At 38.4% G+C, this 22,412-nt stretch overlaps 1 protein-coding gene across 4 annotated transcripts in view; it reads left to right on the top strand.

Moving 5' to 3' along the window:
- Positions 1-1,311: 1,311 nt before the first annotated feature.
- The window catches only part of LOC123505569 (zinc finger and BTB domain-containing protein 7A-like), a 41,841-nt gene continuing 20,740 nt past the window's right edge, over positions 1,312-22,412 (top strand). For 3 of the 4 annotated variants that reach the window (XM_045257037.1, XM_045257035.1, XM_045257038.1), the window contains exons 1-5: positions 1,312-1,412; positions 1,924-2,025; positions 2,170-2,853; positions 4,310-4,579; positions 4,963-5,046. In XM_045257037.1, the coding sequence (XP_045112972.1) occupies positions 1,942-2,025; positions 2,170-2,853; positions 4,310-4,579; positions 4,963-5,046 (1,122 nt within the window). In that variant the 5' untranslated portion in view covers positions 1,312-1,412; positions 1,924-1,941. Of the gene's footprint in view, positions 1,480-1,923; positions 2,026-2,169; positions 2,854-4,309; positions 4,580-4,962; positions 5,047-22,412 lie in introns of all 4 variants that reach the window. The other variant, XM_045257036.1, reaches the window with a different exon arrangement.

The raw sequence follows: 22,412 nt of genomic DNA, 5'->3' as shown, positions 1-22,412 counted from the left end.
TCCGTAATGGGGAAGACTGGCTGGGTGACCAGCAGAAGACCGAGGTGAATTACACACACACCACTTAGTGTCGCGGTTAGCACGCTCGGCTCACAGCCGAAAAATCCCAGGTTCGAATCCCGGGGGTGGTGAGGCAAATGGGCAAATGTGTAGCCCTGTTCACGTAGCAGTAAGTAGGTATGGGATGTAACTCTAGGGTTTGTGGCCTCGCTTTCCCGGTATGTGGAGTGTGTTGTGGTCTCAGGCCTATCCGAAGATCGGCCTATGAGCTCTGAGCTCGCTTTGTAATGGGGAAGGCTGACTAGGAGACCAGCAAACGACCGTGGTGAATAACACACACATACACACACACACACACACACGAGATGAATGACAGAAAATAAAGGAAGAGCAATGGAGACGATGCCACGCCAGGCCTTACTACAACCACACTTCCTACTCTATTGCTTTCTTGAAAATCAAATGTGATCCCCATGTATTCTTATCACAGTGAATCACTGATATTTAACCTTCAGTTACTCAATTATAATTGTACCTCTCTCCTGGAATCTCTCCCTTTACCCTCCCATGGATAAGGAACTGTTCGGTGCCTTGACGCGAGCCATGTTCGTATGATATATTAAATGCCAGCCGAGTCTTTGATCGACGTCCTGCCTACCACGTGCTGTGCTGTACCCCTACTGTACGTTGACTGTGCTGGCATGAATAAAGGATGTAAGGGAGATTACACGGTCTTTGCTTCTATACTAGGACATCGATTCTTATTCTGTATTTTCTTTTTATTTCTATCAAGTATGCGAGGAAATACAATGATACAACGAGTGTGTGTTTGATTAACCTGTGAATTTAAGTGACAAGCTGACCAGGAGCCATAGACAATGTGGACGACGGCGGCGCTGAGGCATGCGAGGCTCGGCTGTCTGTCAGGCTGAGGTGAGGAAAGGCGGCCAGGGGTGAGATAGGGTTGAGAAGCTATCTACAGTACTTCACAAGTACTCTGTTTTATTAATTATTAGCTTATGACAGTTTCCTCCGATAGTCTGAGATATCTGGAGAGGGAAAATTCAATGGATGCAATACATTTTCGCAGCTTAGGACGGTTTCATGACCTACCATTATCGAATAAGAAAATGGTCATGAAGACTTGCACCACATTTACGCTATAATGCATCATACACTATCACAGCGTAGACCCCATGACCACAAACCATAAATAGACCCACACAACATACAAAACAACCTCAAAATTAACTTAAATATCCCTGGAGTAGCGCGTCTTGCATTTTTCTTAAGACTTTCCGTGACAGGTGAGGGCTCGCGCGTCGCTCTTTATTGGAACCAAACAAAGAAATCGTCCATGGCGCCGCGGTGCTGTGCTGCTTCAAACTTCACGCCATTAGTACTAGATTAAGGTACGTGGAGCCTTTACCATGAACGAGGAGAGCCAATAGAGCCTCTGTCAATCACACCATCACTGGGGTAAGCACTGCGAGGTGTATGACGGGGAAGAAGAGAGAGTGTGGAGAGGCGCTGTGTTATTTATCATTTTTTGTGAGTGCATGACAGTAGCTGAAATCTCCCGTGTGAAGGGCGGTGGGGCCTGTTTTATGGCAATGGTATTGCGTAGGGGTGTGTTTGACTTGTTATGTCGGTTGAAATATCAAAGAAAGGCTGTAGAAGAAGTTAAGAATTATTGTGCGAGTATGTGAATACGTGTGTTGCTTGACATGTTACTTAGTAGGCGAGTGTTTCCTTCTTGATCTCTTCGCTGTGATTTAAGACTAATGGTTATCGGTGATCTTGTGTTTATCGGCTTACAAGTCATTATATTTCTTAACAGAATTTTTTTTTTTTGAGTGATCAACAACGTTTTGGCTGGATCAGCTGATTTTTCTTTGTTTAATACTTGTTCATTGTTTCCAGGTTTTATTTAAATTTTCCATGATGGGGGATGGAATGTTGTCACTGTCATGGAACAACCACAGCACCACATTCTGTCATATGCTGTCAGCTTTAAGGCTAAAGGTTAGTAAGGCAGTAATTCAACTATTGGAAACTTAATGAGTGGCAAATGATGTGAAGCATTATATGAGATTGAGGAAGGCAACTGTTTTGTATAATAAGTTACATTCCGTAAAGTATGAATATCATAAAGATTTTATTTTGCAGGAGAGGTACACAGATGCCACTGTTGCGTGTGAAGGCAAATTCTACCCGGTGCACAAACTGGTGCTGTCAACTTGTAGTCAGTACTTTGAGGAAATGTTTGAGCACACAGCAGGCAAACATCCGGTGGTGTTGCTGCAGGATGTGCGGCGTGATGAGCTGGAGGCGCTACTGAGCTATATGTATGCAGGCATTGTGAGTGTGGCACAGAGAGACCTCTCTAGGCTGATCAAGGTGGCCGAACTCCTCCAAATCAAAGGGCTTGCTGTACCAGATGAAATACCGGCAGAAAAGAGGAGTAAAGCAAGTATTGGTCTCTCCAGCAGTGCTGAGAAAGCATCCTCCAAGTCTCAGGCATGTGATGCGAGTGATGACCGGAGCAGCCCGCATCCCAAGAGAAGAAGACGAGGGGACAGTGAAGAGTCTTTACAGGGCAGGTCAGAATCTCCCAACACCCTCTACAATCCAGTGTCCCAGGATTGCTATAAAGCCGATTACCACACTCAAGAACCTGCAGTAGAAGAGGCCACCCATAGACTAGAGGAGGCAAGCTCTGACCCCTGTGATGGAGACATGGAGGAGCATGACAAGAAGGGTCACTCTGAAAAGGCAAAGCACATAGAGAACAGCCAGAGCAGTGACAGATACCAAACACACACTCAGGACTCCTCGAGAAGCCAGTACAAGGTATTTGATGAGCAGCCTTCCTTCAGTTTGTATAGAGTTCTAAAATTATACTAACTTGCCTAACATTGTAAGTAAAAGATCTCATTGTAGCATCCAATAGGAGCAGTAGTAACATATATTTAAGAGAGTAGCAGAATATGTGGTTGTATACAGTGGAGATAACTCATACTGATTATGGGAAAATATTCTGATAGTTCTAGTAATGTATTTTCTCTCATTGCTTTCTAACTATGCAACAGTAGTTAGAAAAACTGATCACAGACTTTCAGATTTGTGCACTGGTTTTGAGTTACTTGTCGTCTTGCTTTACGTATATAGACCATTATGTTCATTATACATCACACTAACTGCCATACTTGCCTAATCCTCTGACATTATTTTCTTATAAGTATGTGATATTGCAAGTGAATCACCATTATCCTCATCTCATCAATTACCATCACCCCTTTAATCAGCCTCTGTTCTAAGGTATGTTTATAGCAAAAAATCTGAAGTTAATATCATACATAAGAAAAGGATATATGTGTAAGTTTTTAAGTGTGATATTAATCAATAGTTTGCATACAGGATAGGAGATGAATTTCTGTGGATTTTGCTTGAGGCAAACGAACATGTTATTTTATGTAGAAAATATTCCATGCACATAAGTATTTTGAGGCCTTATTTAATCATGGAATGAGATCTGAGTGTCACACAGTGACAGATATAATTATCTGAGCTGGCAATTGTTTATGTCCTTGAAATTGTGTGACATTTTTAACAGTTTTTTTCTATAAAAATCATGTAACACAATCTAAATATATTCACCGTCACCATCTTGATGTGAAACTGCAAGTGACTGGCTGGCAATCAGCTAATTTGCTGCTAGCCTAACTCCTTCCCTGCTTGCCTAGGAAGGCAAGGTGTTGTCACATAGCCTGTTATTTTATTTGTTGTTATTTACAGTCATGTGTAATGTTTATCGGTAAATTACCTGACCATCTCATTACATGACCCAAAAACTGGTAGAAATGGTGACAGAATAACTCAATGTTTTACCATCAGACATCACATAAACATGTCCCAAGATGCCAGGCTGGATGTTGTCAGCCAGCCACATTCAAATTTCCTACACCTAAACAAGGCTGCAAAATGCATGTGTAAGAACATCTTCTACTTAGAATGACTTGTACTTTTGCCTCTGGTAATATCCACAGAAACTCGTGTTGCATCCTGTATACTAAATTGCTGTACATCATATGAAAATGGGTTAAACAATGACTGTTGCTGTTGTTCTATGTGGAACTAGTTTCAACTAAGTGAAATTTTCATTACAAGCAAGTTGTTATCACCTTGTTTATTGAAATGATATAGGTAAGAATTATGTTTTGCTGTTCAGCTTACAAAACAATGAGTAGCTATATGCTTGAGATACTTTGCTTTGAAAAGTTGCTAATCACCATAAATGACCTTTCAGGATGGAGGGGAGGAGGCCATAGTTATTAAGGAAGAGACATGGGAAGATGCCAGCGAGCAGCCCTCCTCCAACTCTTTAGGTGGAGGCATGGAGTACTGTGGAGGCTTGCCAGCAGATGCACCAGCAGAGGGTAGTACACAGGAAGACAAAGGTAGACTCATGATGCCTGCAAAGGACTATGAAGACCAGAGCCACCAGACTCAGTTGCCCCCTCAGGCACTTCCAGAGGTGGTGGTAGAGGCTCTAGCAGGACCCTCAGGCATGCATGAGGTTAGCTGAGCTTTATGATTGATGTTTTTGGTTCAGTTTTCAACATTATAAGATTTTAATTTAATTTCTTTTTATGATTATATAATTTTGTTTTGGTTGTTTAGATTTTTCTTTAACTCCATTTGTCATCTTCATGATAAGTCCTATAGCTACATGAAGACTTGAATTTCTTAATTCTAGAACACAGTTTAATTTTACATTGGTAGTCAGGATGTAATTTTTACTGCATCAACTCATACCATACTTTGTGTACCTATGTATTTTTTAAAAACATATGATTTTATATTTCTTTTTCATATGAATTGCATTGTTTTGCACTTGCACAGTATGTGATGACAATTTCATTTGTAGTAGCTAACCTGAATGATATGTCATATTTGCAGTGGCTTGGAGGCAGTGAGTTTAGTGGAGGAGTGGCCACCTCCGACAGCTATGGCGGTGAAGGCAGCCCACCTCAGAACCCAGTGGTGAGTGTTCCTGAGACTTTGTGGGGAAGGCAGGACCACTGTAAGGTTTTGTTCGTTTATCTTTGTGCTTTGTTTATTGTATATTGCAAAATGAAAAATGTGGTACACAACCTGTAAGCTGAGAACTCAGTAGTGGTTTTGTCTTCTCCAAATCGTAGTAGTTTGTTGTATTGTGTTGATGATGCTTGAGCTGTGGTGACTGGAAGTATTCAAGACAGTCTTAGGAGAACACTTACAAATATGGAATTCTCCACAGAAGTTATATTGAAAATGATGCTGTCATGACTAGATTCAGTAATTATAAGTATCATCAGTTGACAATAAACTATTTTGTATCAGATTGTATTGTCTGTTGTTGCGGTGATTCCATATTTGTGTTTGTTTTCGGAAAGACGGTGTTGTGTGGCCTGGAAGTATGTTGAAAGAAAGAAGGACTTGTTGAGGCATGTTGAATGTGTGTCTCAGCCTGTATGTGGTGATGGCACAGCCTATGAGTGCTCTGCATTCAGGCCATGCAGCTCTTTGATGTGTTGTGGGAATAGGAATGCACTAAAACTACTGGTTTAAACTTCATTTGGAAGTACTTATATTAATGCCTGACTTAACTGATATAGTAGTGCATTGGTTCTTACATTCACAAGCTGTTGACTTGCATTTTTGTTAAGTGTAACCAGGCAAAAATCTATTTATTACTTTACAGTCTTTGACTCAGTATGTTCCTCCTGCTGACACTGTCACACTTGCAATGTCAGAGTGAGATATAATTGTACAAAATTGGATGGCTACTTGAAATAATTATCTGAATTGCTGTTACAACTAATAATGAAATGAACATTAGGAAAATATACATATCCAAACTAACATACATACCATGATGGACATCCATAGAAAACCTTTCTGGATTTATCTTTAGTCTGGCATCAATTCTGTCAAGTAATTATCTACATAGCACAAAAACTCCTCAAAGCTCATCTGTTAGAATTTCCTGTGTTATAGCCTATGTGAGGAAGAGTCATTTTTTAATGAAGATATTAATTTTATGTAAATTACATTTTCATTATTATTTTTATGATAATGTTTCAGTGCATTCCAATTGTGAGACCAGTTAATGATGTAGCCTGAAGACCATTGTTGATGTGAGTGAATATATATGATGGAGTAAGATTTCTGTCATTCATGTTTTACCTTGGAATGTTGTGGAACCCCTTGAGAAATTTACCTGAAGATAGGATAAATTGTTCAGACTGAAATTTTGCCTATGCTATTTGCCCTGGTTGTCCATATTTATAGTTTAATGAACTTTTAAAAGAATTAATGTCAGATCTTAATTTTCCTCACAAACATTCATATCTATTCACTCACCATTGCTCTCCTGGCCTGTACATGACATTATAGATAGTCATTGTGTATATGTGCATGCTTCTCTTTGCTTCTCAAGGTAAGCTTTTCCCAGCATTTCATAGTGATATTAGTTGTGCAAAGGTAAAAATATATGTCAAAATCTCATCCGTTCTTTTATACTCGGCCACATGTTTGACAATAACCTGTAGCCAAAAAGATTTGCTGCAGAGTTCTTTTGTTGCATTCTGCATTTATTTTCTTAGTTTTCTACATTTCTACTGTGTGTGACATTTTGTGGATTACAGTTTACCAAAAGATGGAAAATGCAAATACTACATCTTCCATTTTAATGCAGTGTACTGTATTCATTGCAAAAGAAATGGGAAAATTTAAGCTTTGGGATTTGTTTCCCTGCTGTATAGTATATCCAGATTATGCATAGTTACCATTGATGTGAAAATCTAAAGGACACTCTCTCTCTCTCTCTCTCTCTCTCTCTCTCTCTCTCTCTCTCTCTCTCTCTCTCTCTCTCTCTCTCTCTCTCTCATACTGAATAATTCCTCCAATAATGAACAAGTTTACAATAATTTTCTCATTTTATTATTTGCTGTATTACTGATGTACCAGATTGATATAATTGAGACTTTATGGTATAATCGAGACAGTCTACACACACACACACACAAACACACACACACACACACACACACACACACACACACACACACACACACACACACACACACACACACAGTCTAAATCAAAGGCCTATCTTAGCTCATATGAGCCTGTATGGACAGAACGTAGAAACACACTGAATGCTTTTTCATATGTCTGATGTGCAAGTATGATGCAAAAAATAAAGCAAAAATTAAAGTGTTGCTTTTGTTAGTAAATATGTTGAATGGGCTGCTGTTTTTTTTTTTTTTTTTTTTTTTTTTTTTTTTTGGTGTGTGTGTATTCATCTAGTTGTATTCACCTAGTTGTAATTTTACAGGGCCTGGGTATCATGCTCGTGTGGCCCCGTCTCCATATCTACACACATCCAACTTTCCTTTAAAACTATGCACACTCCTCGCTGACACCTCCTCCTCACTCAAACCATTCCACACCTCCACACATCTCTGTGGGAAACTATATTTCTTCACATCCTTCAAGCATATTCCCTTGGCTATCTTTTTACTATGCGATCTCGTAGTTCTATTTAAATTTTCCTCTCTCAACATTATTTGCTCATTATCCACTTCATCCAAACTGTTCAACAGTTTATAAACCTGTATTAAATCTCCTCTTTCTCTTCTTTGTTCCAAGGTAAGCAAATTAATTTCTTTTAATCTCTCCTCATAGGTCATTTCTGCCAATTCCGGAACCATTTTTGTTGCCATTCTCTGCAATCTCTCCAACTTCCTTATATGCTTCTTTTTATAAGGGGACCAAACCACCCCAGCATATTCCAATCTTGGTCTAATTACCGTACTAATTAATTTCTTCATCATATCTTTATCCATATAATGAAAGGCTAATCCAATATTTCTAATCAAATTATGTTTCTCCAAACATCTTGTCAATATGAGCCTCAAACTGCCCATGGTCTTGTATTATCACTCCCAAATCCTTTTCCTTTTCCACCTTTTTCAACACTACTCCTTCACCCATCTTATATGACCCTCTTGGCCGTCTTCCACTCTTCCCCATCTCCATTACATGACTTTTGCTCAGATTAAATTCCATCTCCCACCTCTTGCTCCACTCCCAAATCCTATCCAGATCTGCCTGTAAAATTTCACAATCTTCTTCACTCTTCACACACCTACACAACTTCGCATCATCTGCAAACAAATTAATATAACTGTTTACTCCCTCTGGCATATCATTAATATAGACAAGGAAAAGTATTGGTGCCAGCACTGACCCTTGTGGAACTCCACTCTCCACTACCAACCAGTCCGACTTTGCCTCCCTTATTACCGTTCTCATCTCCCTCCATCTCAAGTAGTTTTCCATCCACTTTAACACTTTTCCCTTCAGTCCTCCATAAATCTCTGATTTCCATAGCAGTCTCATGTGAGGTACCTTGTCAAAAGCTTTTTTTTAAATCCAAATATACATAGTCCATCCATCCCTCTCTCTTGTATTTTGTCAACCACTCTTGAATAAATGCTCAGTAGATTTGTTTCCTAAAGCCAAATTGATGACCCGATGATAACTTATGATCCTCCAGGAACCGTATCCAATATTTCTTTTATCACCCTCTTACAAATCTTACCAACCACACTTGTTAAAGACACAGGTCTATAGTTAAGAGGCTCTTCCTTACTGCCTCCCTTATAAATGGGCACCACTTCAGCTCTTTTTCCACCCTACCGGTACTTCCCCGGTTTCTAACGAGCACCTTATAATATCATATAATGGATCTATCAATTCTTCTCTACATTCCTTCAATAATTTGCCTGAAACTTCATCTGGTTCCATCGCTTTATCATCTTTAAGTTCCTCCAACATTTTATATAACTCCTTTTTAGGTATCTTAATGTCATCCATGTGCACATTTCCTTCTACATTTTGAGGCTTTACAAACATTGTTTCTTTAGTAAATACTTGTTGAAACCTATTATTTAGCAATTCTGCGATATTCTTAGGGTCATCTACTATCCCTTGCTCTCCTTTTAATCTTTCAATGGACTCTCTTTTTAAGTTTATCATTTATGAACCTGTAAAATAATTTTGGATGTTCCTTACTCTTGTCTACAATATCTTTTTCAAATTTTCTTTCTTCCTCCCTCCTTACCCTCACATACTCATTTCTCGCCGCTCTATGATTCCCCTTATTTAGTATATTCCTGCTCTTTTTCCATCTGTTCCAAGCCACAAGTTGCATTAAACCAATCCTTTCTTCCTTCCTCTTTCAGTTTATACTTTGGTACAAATTTCATAACTCCTTCTTTATAATATTTCATAAAAATCTCATATTTTTTTTGCACTTCTCTGATTTGTAACATCTCCTCCCAATCTAATGTTCTGAAATAATTTTTCAAATTTTCTGTGTCCATCTTTCTATAATTCAATCTACCACTCCTGTATGTCTCATCTCTCCTTCGCTGTGTTATTGCCATCTGCATTTTCATAACCACATGATCACTTTTCCACAATGGACATTTATATTGTATATCCCCATATAGGTACACTTCTCGTGTTAACACCAAATCCAGTCTAGCTGGTTCATCATCTCCGCTATATCTAGTATTTTCTTTCACCCTCTGTTCCATCATATTTTCCATCATTAGATTAAGGAATCTCTCTCGCCATGCTTCCTCTCCAACACCACTTACTAGATTTTCCCAATCCACTTTATTACAATTAAAATCTCCTACTAGTATCACCTTACTTTTTCCAGTTAATACACTTTCCAAACTCTGTAAAGTATCCTTGATCATATTGTCGTATTCCCTTAATGTCCAAGAATTTGTTTTAGGAGGTACATAGGTCACCATTATGATTAATTCTTTTCCATCACTTTTTTACCTTATACTTATCACTTCTGCATTGTTCTTCCCATACCAAACCTTATCCACATTTATCTCCTTCTTCGTCATAATCATAACTCCTCCTCCACCTTTACCCTCTCTATCCTTTCTCCATATATTATATTTATTATCCAAATTTACCTTTGTTTTTTTCATGTAATTTTGTCTCAGTCAAACACACTATATCAGGCTTCTCCACCATCACATAGTCTTGCAATTCCAATCTACTTAACAGTATCCCATCTATATTAGTATACATTACGGTCCACCTACTGCTCCTCTCCCTCCGCATTCCTTCTTTCCACACCATTTTCTGACTCTCTCTCCTATAACTCCAAAAAAACTTTTCTTTTTCCTCTTCAGACCGTTCATCATTTTTCCTTCTCGCCTCTTCCAACAATTCCTTATATCTTCTTTCTTCCTCATTTCTATTTTTCTTATGTACACCTCTTTACAACCTTCTACCTCTCTTAATTTTGATGTTCTATATAAAATGTCCTCCACAGATTGTTGTGACTTCAGTACTACTTTAATCGGTCTCCTTAAGGCCCTATCACACTGGCCTGTGATACGCGGAACCAGGAACATCCGCTCTAGATAGCTGGAACTTGCCTGGGATTAGCGGAACCAAGTTGGGATGGCTTCATATCCATCCCGGTTCTCCGTATGCTATCCCATTGGAAAAGTAAACATGATATATGTAATAAAAACCTTTCATTTGAACTAAAAAGAATGTGATTAAATTTTTCATATTGGAATATTAAATAATATTTCATCAATTTAGAGAGGTAAAGTATATATATATCATGTCGATAGGTTGGGCTCATGGCAACCACCTCCGACTCTAAAGTTGCCATCGCGCACGTCTCAGCTTTTCTCTAGTTTTTTTTACTTCATTTTCTTTAACAAGAGGAGGTGCAAATGCATTTCCTGGACAAAGCACAGACTGAGGTATAAGTGGCATGGTTTTGTTCTGGTTTATTTTGATTAGGCTTTGGCTTGGTTAGTGGGCCGTTTGCCTAACATAACAAGAACACGGGCAGCATGTTTGTGATAGTGTTCCTGGTTTCGTACCAAGAACTATGGCCCATGTTCCGCGTATCATAGGCCAGTGTGATAGCCCCTTTACTCCCTCCTTATACAGACTCAGTCTATGGATCTCTTCCACTTCTTGTAGGTCTTTTTTTTCATTATCATTTAGATTTTTTAACAGATCTCGTACCGTTTTTAATTCTTCTTTAATTCTCTTAGGCTTATATGTTATATTTTGTTCTTTCATCCCAAATATTAACACTCTTCTGTGTGTGTGTGTGTGTGTGTGTGTGTGTGTGTGTGTGTGTGTGTGTGTGTGTTAGGAGATGAGGAAAAATAATTGTGAATAATGGTTCTGATATTGCCAGAAATGGATGAGAAAGCTGTTGTGGATACATTTTGGGCAAGTAATGGAAGAGTATGTGATTGTTGATGGTGGGTTGCTCATGTACTATATTGTGATGTCAGGTGTTGGAAAGGTTACTGTTGATTATAGAGAGAATGATAAATACATATGTGATTGTGGAAGTAGCTTGTGTTGCTCAGTGAGGCAGTCTCAAAAATTTATTCTGATCTTCTGAGATTCCTTATCATGTTTTTTTTTTTTTTTTTTTTTTGTATGGTATGCTGTATAGTATGTAATGAGTGGAGAAATGTAGTTAATGCGTGTAATTCATTATGTTATGGCTAATGATTAATAGTAATTGAGTAAAGGACATTCAGAACCTCAATATTATTGTAGCATCTGGACTGTACATACTTTTGTTATACAAGTAGAGAGGGCATATCAAAGCCAGCCAAGAAAAATAATTTTGACCTGATTAGTAACATGCTTATGTTTGATTTGCATTTACCATTAGTGGATGAGGTTATAGTCTCTGGTGACAACTTCATATGGGAAAATTAAAATTACTGTGCTTCACATCAATTCTTCAAATCCTCTTTGAACATAATGGTATTATGTATATAATATTCAGTTCCTCAGTTATTATTATGCAGCACATATGGGCTGCTGCCCTTTGAATTACTTTAGTGTTCCTCAGGTTCCTAAAGTACATTAGGTATAATGGTGTGTTGGATTCTTGGATCTCTATGAGGGACTCTTCCCATCCCCCCTACACACACACACACACACACACACACACACACACACACACACACACACACACACACACACACACACACACACACACACACACACACACACACACACACACACACACACACACACACACACACACACACACACACACACACACACACACACACACACACACACACACACACACACACACACACACACACACACACACACACACACACACACACACACACACACACACACACACACACACACACACACACACACACACACACACACACACACACACACACACACACACACACACACACACACACACACACACACACACACACACACACACACACACACACACACACACACACACACACACACACACACACACGGGACATCGTCGATGGCGGAGGTGGTCGCTGAGCTCAGAGCAATCATCTATAATTCTACAGTTACCTAAGAGTAACCAAGGTGGGAAAGGAGCTGGTAATGTTTGTCCCGTCTCCATATAGTCATGTTAACTGTTGATTAGCAAAATAATGTCCAGTGAAGGTAAATATAAACTGTAGCCTGCGTTTGAGCCATCAGCTGGTTTGTTTACATCTGCGCAACATGGCGGCCGTGAACTCGAAAGATGAATCAGACTTCACAGGGTTTCAAGGAATAATGGAGAAGAGCGCTTATGTGAAGAAAATTCTGGAGTTAGAAGGTAAAATTGAAAAACTGTTTGAAAAGTATGAGGGCCTGGAAACGAGTTATGACAATGTAAAGAGAGACTGTGCCGATATGAAGAAGGAAAATGCAGCACTGAAAGAGGAAGTTAAGCTAATTAAAGTGAATTGCGAAAATGTGGAGAATCTCTAGGAAAAGTGATGGAGAAGCAGGCTGAATGGAAAAAAGTCAGGAAGTGGAAAGAAAGGAGGTAAATTACAAAGTTGCAAGTCTGGAAAAGGAAATCAAAGAGTCTGGGAGAAAACTTTGGGCCTTGCTGAAATTATAGATCAACAGATCATAGAAGAGAAGATAGCTGAGAAAGTGGTGAAGGTTATTAAGTCAAATGAGACATTGGTGAGGGAAACTGTAGACAAAAAGAGATGTGTGGTGATATTTGGTGTGGAGGAGGATAAGACACCGAGTAAAATGGAGAGAGAGAAAACATAAAAAGGTGATAAATAATATCATTAATGTGGTGCAGGAGGAGGAAAAGACCTAGTACAAGAAATAGAGGACTTCCATAGAATTGGAAAGTTCACAAGAGAAGGTATGAGGCCAATAAGAATCAAACTTAAGTCACAAAAGGATGTAGATGAATTGGTGGAGAAGTCATGGAGGCTAGCCCAGCAGGAAACAACAAGGAAGATTTGGTTGAGAAGAGATCTCGGTGAAAAGGAAAGAGAAATGTTAAATGAGTTGAGAAAGGAGGCTTTGAAAAAAATGAAGAGAGGACAGAAGAGGAGAAGAAAGAGTTTTCTGGAGAATCTTGGATATGAGACTGAGGAAGTGGTTCATAACCCAGAAAAGTACAGCAAGAAAGGACTAAAGAAACTTACATATGAGCGAAATGTAATGTATTCCAACATAAATGGAGTGATATCGGGATTTTAGAACTCAACGATTACTTGAGGGACAAGAACCCAGATATTGTGGGTCTTACTGAAACAAAACTGAGAGAGGAGAAGACCTGATGATGGTTGGAGAAGGAAATATAATGTTTGGAAAAGAAATAGAGTAGGTAAGATGGGAGGAGGAGTGATGTTGCTGGTTAAAAAGATATAAAGGTGGATCAAGTGAAAAAGGTATGGGAAAGGCAGAAGTGCTAAAGATCAGAGCAGAAACTAATGAAGGAAAAAGAGGCACTACATAGTGGTGTACGTACCACCTAAGACAAATGCATGGTCAGTACAGGAATATGAAGAAATGATAAGTGATACAGGAACATGTCTGGAAGAAATGTTGGGTGGCTGTGAACGAACTATAATGATGGGAGATTTTAATTGTAAAGAGGTGTGTTGGGAGGACTGGTCAATGGAAGGATCAGAGACAACATGGGGAAATACACTATTGACACTGGCAATGGAAAATGTGTTAACTCAGTGGGTCAAAGAAGATACTAGGTTTGGAGGAGAGGGAGCATCGTCAAGACTGGACTTGGTCTTTAGTACAGAGCCAATGGTCATTGAGGAGATGAGGGTGGAGTGCCCTTTAGCAAAGAGTGATCATGCAGTTTTGGAGTTCAAGGTGATAGACGAAGAGAAATCTAGAAGAAATGAAGAATATAAAGTGGGAAGATGGAATTATGCCAAGACAGATTTTGGAAACCTAAAGAAATTCTTTCAAGAGACAAATTGGATGAAATTCAAGAGTGCTAAGGAGCAAATGAAAAGTGGAAGGAATTTATAAAAATATACAAAGAAGGTGAGAAAAATTTGTACCAATAAGACAACATAGAGAAGTTGGAAAGCAGGACTGGTTTAACGATAGATGTGAAAAGGCTAGAACAAGAAAAGAGGATGCATGGAAGAGGTGGAGAAGGAAAAGACGGATTAAGCAGTGGGAAAGTTACAAAAGAGCAAGAAATGAATATGTGTTGATTAGAAGAGAAGAAAGAAAGAAACAAGAAAAGGATATAATTGATAAATGTAAAGACCAACCAAGGCTTTTTACAGACATGTGAACAACAACATCAAAAATAGAGAAAGTATTGAAAGTTTAGAAGTAAATGGAGTATACAGTGAAGATCCCAGGGAAATGGCAGAGGCTATGAATGGATGCTTTCGGAAGGTATTCACAAAGGAGACTGCTTTTGACAAACCACTGGTAATGGAACAGAAAGGGATTATGAAGGAGTTTCAAGTAACTGTGGAGGAGATCAAGAACATGATGGGGAGTTTAGAAGTGAGAAAAGCTGTGGGACCTGATGGGGTATCAGGATGGATTTTAAGAGAATGCAGGGAGCAATTGGCAGAAAAAGTTTGTGAAGTAATTGATGCCTCATTAAGGGAAGGTGTAGTGCCCCAAGACTGGAAAAGAGCTAACATTGTCCCAATCTATAAATCAGGTAACAAGAGAGACCCATTGAACTATAGACCAGTGTCACTTACAAGTGTGGTAGCTAAGATGTGTGAGAGGGTGGTGAAGAATAGATGGACAGACTTCTTGGAGAAAAATGACATACTTTGTGAGTGTCAATTTGGTTTTAGAAAAGGCGTTCATGCACGACAAACCTGATATGTTACTATTCGAGGGTGATAGATGTAATACAGGAAAGAGATGGTTGGGCTGATGGAATATATCTGGATTTAAAAAGGCCTTTGATAAGGTACCACACCAGAGACTGATCTGGAAACTTGAAATGGTAGGAGGAGTGCATGGCAGTTTACTAAAATGGATGGAAGACTTTTGGTAGGAAGAGAAATGAGAACAATAATTAAGGACAGACCATCAGAATGGGGATTGGTGGAGAGTGGAGTTCCACAGGGATCAGTGTTGGCACCAGTAATGTTCGCAGTCTACATAAATGACATGGTGGATGGGGTGTCCAGTTATGTGAGCCTATTTGCAGACGATGCAAAATTGTTAAGAAAAGTGAGATGTGACAAAGATTGCGAACTACTCCAGGAAGACTTGGACAGAATATGGAAATGGAGCTGTACATGGCAAATGGAGTTCAACACGACAAAATGCAAGAAAATAGAGTTTGGCAAGAGTGAAAGAAGAATCAGGAGTATGTACAAGATAGGAAATGAAGACATAAAACCAGTCATGAAGAAAAAGACCTTGGGGTGACAATTACCAATGACCTATCGCCAGAGAGACATATAAACAAAATAATTGGAGAAGTATTGAACTTATTGAGGAACATAAGAGTGGCGTTCGTATATCTAGATGAAGAAATGATGAAGAAAATAATTACTGCAATGATAAGACCGAGGCTTGAATATGCAACAATACAGTGGGCTCGAACTTAAAGAAACACATAAGGAAACTAGAGAAAGTACAGAGGGCTGCAACAAAATGGTGCCTGACTTAAGAGATTTGACTTATGAAGACAGACTGAAAAGAATGCAACTTCCAACCCTGGAAAACAGAAGAGAAAGGGAGACCTGATAGCAATATACAGAGTGATGATTGGCATGGAAAAATGGATAGGGAAGATCTGTGTATGTGGAATGGAAGAATGTCGAGAGGGCATGGGAAAAAACTAAAATGGCCACTTATAGGAGAGATGTGAAAAAATATAGCTTCCCTCATAGAAGGGTGGAAGCATGGAATAGTTTAGACGTGGAAGTGGTCAACGCAAGGAATATTCATGATTTTAAGAAAAAGCTGGACATTAATAGATATGGAGACGGGACAACACGAGCATAGCTCTTTTCCCGTATGTTACAATTAGGTAAATACAATTAGGTAAATACACACACACACACACACACACACACACACACACACACACACACACACACACACACACACACACACACACACACACACACACACACACACACACACAAACACACAAAAACACAAAAAAAAAAAAAAAAAAAAAAAAAAAAAAAAAAAAAAAAAAAAAAAACAAAAAAAAAAAAAAAAACACAAACACACACAAACACACACACACACACACACAACACACACACACACACACACACACACACACACACACAAACACACACACACACACACACACACACACACACACACACACACACACACACACACACACACACACAAGATTCAGGGCAAATGAATTATCGTCATTTGAAAAGCATATTAACAAGATGACAGGAGAAACCTATAATCTATTTAGAAATATCAGTGCAACATTTACATACATCGATGAAGATATGATAAAAGAAATTGATAACAACAATAATACGTCCACATTTGGAGTATGCAGCATTAGTGTGGTCACCAAATCCAAAAAAAAAGACATCAGGAAGCTAGAAAGAATCCAGAAAGCTGCAGCAAAAATTCCTACAAATCTGAGTCAATATAGTTATGAATAGAGGTTGGAAAAACTGGGACTAACTACACTGGAGGAAAGGAGGTAGAGAGGTGATATGATAGCACTGTACAGGATATTGGAAGGGATAAAGAAGCTGGACAGAGATGATCTAGTGAAACTTGATACGAGGAGCACTGGAAGACATGGAAGAAAACTGAAAGTGAGTGATTGCAGAAGACATAAAGAATACAGCTTTCTTCGTGAATGTATAGCAGCGTGGAACAAACTTGATGATGAAATGTTGTGCAAAGACCATACACAAATTTAAGCAAAAATTTTGATAAAAACAGATCAGGAGGCAGGACAGCACGAGCTTAGTGAGGCTCTTTTCCTGTATCTCACAACTAGATAAACATAACTAGGTTAACACACACACACACACACACACACACACACACACACACACACACACACACACACACACACACCCCAAACTCATACTCCCAAATGACAATATTTTTTTGTCACTCTTTAATATTCGTTGTTCATGACTCAAACAATCAGGAAAATACAATGGGTAAATATAACACTCAGATAATTTTTGCTCTACACATGTTCACATAATAAGAGTGGGAAATGTCTATTTAGAATTCAGTGTATAGTACATAAGAAATATGCATTGACAGTTGTGAGGTCACTATATATGCCACATTAGCATCAGCAGTTATGTTTTGGTAATATAAGATATACTTTTTACATGGAAGATGGAGGGAGTATATTCTGACATTGATGGATATATTCTAGCCTTGACAATTTTATACCCGAGGGAACAAACTATCCTATCCTAACTTCTATCTTGGGTATAAAACATCCAGTTATGCTGGTTGTGCTGGCAACAATGTTTACATGTAGTAGGGTATGTATTTTTTTTATTATTATTATTTTATTTTATTTTATTTATTTATTTATTTATTTTATTTATTTATTTTTATTTTATTTTATTTATTTTTTCTGTGGGGAACCACTCTGGTAGTGAAAACCTGGCAACAATGATCAGTTGACATTATATGACTATGTACAGTAGTATTTCAGGCCACCCTACAAATTCATTGCTTTTCTTACTTTAACAAGAATATAACAACTTCATAGAAAAATGAAGTTATAAATGAAAAATTTTATCTGACCTTTATGGACCCCTCAGCCCCATGAATAGACCCATATGGGGCTCATGAGCCCCAAATCAGCTGCAGCTGAAAATCTTCCACAATGGTTAGTGAACTTTTTTTGCTTATACTGATCTTTTGAGACAAAAGAAAACTTTGTAGATTCAATGGACGGGGGCAGAAACCAGAATACACTTGTTATAATGTGAAATAAATTTCTACACGACATCCAGAGATCTACATAAAAAAAATTTGGTGACCAAAAGCAGAGATTAGCTTGTATTTGTGCACTATTAACAAATATATATATAATGGAAGACCAAGAACATGTCAGGGGGCTGTCCAAGGGACTGGATAGGAGGAAAGGCTGGAGTATAATTTTCTTCAATCATTCATTTTTAGAGTGAATTTTTTTGTGGGGACATTTTGCAGTCTAGCTATAACTTTCTTGTTTTAACTATAAATGTTGACATATGGAAATGAGTGATGCGGCCAGACATATGACAACAAAACATACGCCATCTTGTGAAAACCACTGGTTTATTGAAACACATGTTGGACTGAGGAGATTGACAAATGATACTGTGGACAAGGACTTTTCTGGATGTAGGGACGAAAGAGGCAATATGAGGAGGTTGATCATCTTGGAAAGAGAGTTAAGGTACATGAAGGAAGTGATGTCGAGTTTAATGGACAAGCAGGACAGACTGATAACGAAAAACACAGATCTGAGATTGAGATTAGTTGAATGTGAGAAGGTTAGTGTAGTCAATCAGGGATCAAGGGAGGAGATACAGGAGATAAAGAAACAAAATGATTTACTAAAAGGTATATGTCACAACTACAAGGACTCCATAAGGAACCTACAGAAAAAAATATAAGATGGGATTGAGGACAGAGTAGAAATTGGATTGTGTGAAAGCAAGCTGAAGGAATTACGAAATGCATGGAGGCAAGAACAGGAAGAGGAAAAAGTTGAATTTTCAGAGGCAGTAAAGAGACAAATTCAGGAAAGAACAAAAGACACTGTCATACAAGTAATTAAGGAGAAGGAAGATCTAATGCGAGATACAGTGGGTAAAAGGAAATGTTTCGTGCTTTTTAGGATGAAGGGAAAAAAATCCAAACAAGTTTACGAGAGAGCGTGAGGAGAGAGAATTGGCCAAAACTATTATCAAACAGGCCCAGGACAGCACAGAGGAGCTGGACCAGGAGGTGGAGGAAGTGATTAAGTTGGAAAGATATAGTGAAGGGGGTAGGAGACCAGTGAAAGTGATAAAGAAATCTCAAGTGGCGGTGGAGGAAATTATGACTAGGAAAGGCAAGCTGGCCGATGATACTGAACACAAAGATATATGGATAAAAAGAGATATGAATTTAGAGGGGAGGGAAAAGGAGAAAGTGCTAAGAAGTGTAACTAATGAAAAAAATGAGAAAAGGGGAGAGATCGAGAAAAAGAATTTCTACTGGCAGGTTCTAGATGTGAAACTAAAAAGTGGTACCAATGGAAAAAGGAGGAGGTCGTGGAGGAGGCAAGAAATTAAGAGTGACTTATACTAATATAGATGGGTTGTTATCCATTATGTTGGAGGTTAGGGATTATTTGAAGGAGAGGCTGGATGTAATGTGTATCGTTGAAACAAAACTAAGAGCGGAGATCCATGTTAACTTTAAAGAGGAGGGATATAATAGCTGGAGAAGAAACAGGAAGGGTAAAGGGGGAGGAGGAGTGCTAATAATGGTTTGTGATAATATATATGTGGAAGATGTGCAGTATGGTGAGGGCAAAGTGGAAGTAATGGGAGTAACAATCAAAACAGGAATTGAAGAAAAGAAAAATCATAGTTACATATGTGCCACCTAAGACAAACACATGGGGAATTGAAGAACATAAAGATATGCTAAGAGAGGTGATTAAGTGCCCAGATAATATGATAAGAAGAGATGGAAGAATACTTTTAGCTGGAAACTTTAACTGTAAAAATGTAAACTGCAAAAAGATGGAAGTAATGGATAATGCTGGACAGTGGAGCGAGGAGATGCTACAGTTGATTATGGTTAATACAATGGATCAGTGGGTAGAAGAGTCAACAAGGTACAGGGGGAAGAAGAACGATCATTGCTTGACCTAGTATTCACATAGAAACCAGAACCCCCTCCCATCATACAATGCCTTAGTCCAATGGGTAGAAGTGATCATGTGATTTTGGAGATGGAAATACAGGAGGAGGATGGGATAAGATACAGAGATGACTACAATAAAGAGAGATTGAATTATGCAAGAGAGGATTTTGAAAAATTGAGGATCTATTTTGCTGATATTGAATGGAGAAACATTATGTATGGAATGACAATACAAGGGAAATATGAAATATTCTTACAGAAATATAACGAAGGTGTAAAGAAACATGTACCTGTTTATAGAGTCAAGAAAAAAATACATGCTTGGTTTAATGCTAGATGCACAGAAGCAAAAAAGGCAAAAGATAAAGCTTGGAAGAAACTCATAAAGCAGAGAAATTACAATAACAGACAGCTGTATAAGGATGCGAGAAATGAATACATTAGAGTAAGGAGGGAAGAAGAAAGAAACCGAGAAAGATGTGGTGAGTAAAAGCAAAGACAAACCCAAACTTTTCTATAAGTTTATAAATGGGAAAATGAAGAACAAAGAAACAGTAGAAAAAAATAATTTAAGGAAGACATACCAAACAGAGAAGGAAATGTGTGAAATAATGAATGAGAGCTTCAAAATGGTGTTCACTTCAGAAGAAGATTTCACAGAACTTAATAGGACATTGCATTGCCAGGGACTACAGGAAATCACAGTGCACAAGGAGGATATTAGAAAATTATTGGATAATATGGATGTCAGAAAAGCAATGGGGCCAGATGGTGTATCAGGCTGGGTGCGAAAAAAATGTAAAGAGCAACTGCTGAATCCAATTTGGGAAATGATTAAAAGTTCAGTAAATGAAGGGAAAGTTCCCCTAGAATGGAAGAGAGCTAACGTAATACCGATATTTAAAGGAGGAAAGGCAAGTGAACCATTAAATTGCAGACCATTGTCATTTACAAGTGTTATGGGGAAGTTGTGTGAAATAATTATCAAAGAAAAATGGGTTAAACATCTAGAAGAGGAACAAGTCATACCCAACTGACAATTTTGGTTCAGGACAGGACAGTCATGTGTATCAAATCTATTGAGCTTCTACTCGAGAGTTATAGAAGGACTGGAAAGCAGAGACGGATAGGTAGACACAGTATACGTGGATATAAAAAAGGATGTTGATAAAGTCCTTCATGGAAGACTACTTTGGAAACTAGAGAACATAAGAGGACTGCAAGGAACTTTGCTAGAATGGACAAGGGACTAACTAATTGAAGGATAGGGAGATGAGAACTTTGATCAGAGATACATAGTCATCTTGGGGTAAAGAAACAAATGAAGTGCCACAAGGATCAGTGTTAGCCCCCATTATGTTTCTGAACTATGTAAATGACATTCACAATGGGGTAAACAGTTATATTAATTTATTTCTTGATGATGCAAAGCTTCTAAGAGTTATTAAAACCAGGGAGGACTGTCTGCTGTTACAGGATGATATAAACAAAATCTATGAATGGAGTAAGAAGTGGAAATTGGAGTTTAATGCCAAGAAATGTCACATAATGGAACTAGGAAAGAGCAAAAGGAGACCGGTAAGGAACTGTCTGATGAGAGAGGAGCAAATAATGAAGACTAAAGAGGAAAAAGATGAGTGGCATTTCAATTCATGGACAAAGATATGATGAAAAAAATTATCACAAGCATGATATGTCCAAAGATGGAATATGCAGCAGTGGTGTGGTGTCCGAGCTCTAAAAAAGATATAAGAAGATTAGAAAGGATACAGAAGATTGCTACAAAGATGGCACCGGAACTAAAGGACCTAACATATGAAGAACCACTGAAGGAAATGGGACTATCAAACTTACAAGATAGAAGAGAACGAGGGGACCTAATAACAATGTACAAGATAGTCAGTAGCATTGAAAAAATAGACAAGGAAGACCTAGTGCTGGTGACAGAAGGAGATAGAAGGACAAGAGGACATGTAAAGAAGATCAGGATGAGGCAGTGTGTGAAGGATATTGGAAAATACAGTTTTCCATACAGAACTGTGGAAAAGTGGAATGCATTGAGTAATGAAGTAGTTACAGCACATAATGTGCATAACTAAGGAAAAATTGGATAAATGGAGATATGGAGACAGGACACTATG

The sequence above is a fragment of the Portunus trituberculatus genome, chromosome 18, assembly GCF_017591435.1.
Source record: "Portunus trituberculatus isolate SZX2019 chromosome 18, ASM1759143v1, whole genome shotgun sequence".
NCBI classification, from domain to species: domain Eukaryota; kingdom Metazoa; phylum Arthropoda; class Malacostraca; order Decapoda; family Portunidae; genus Portunus; species Portunus trituberculatus.
Note: the sequence above shows the minus strand (reverse complement) of the source record. Positions and strands in the feature narration are given on the sequence as shown.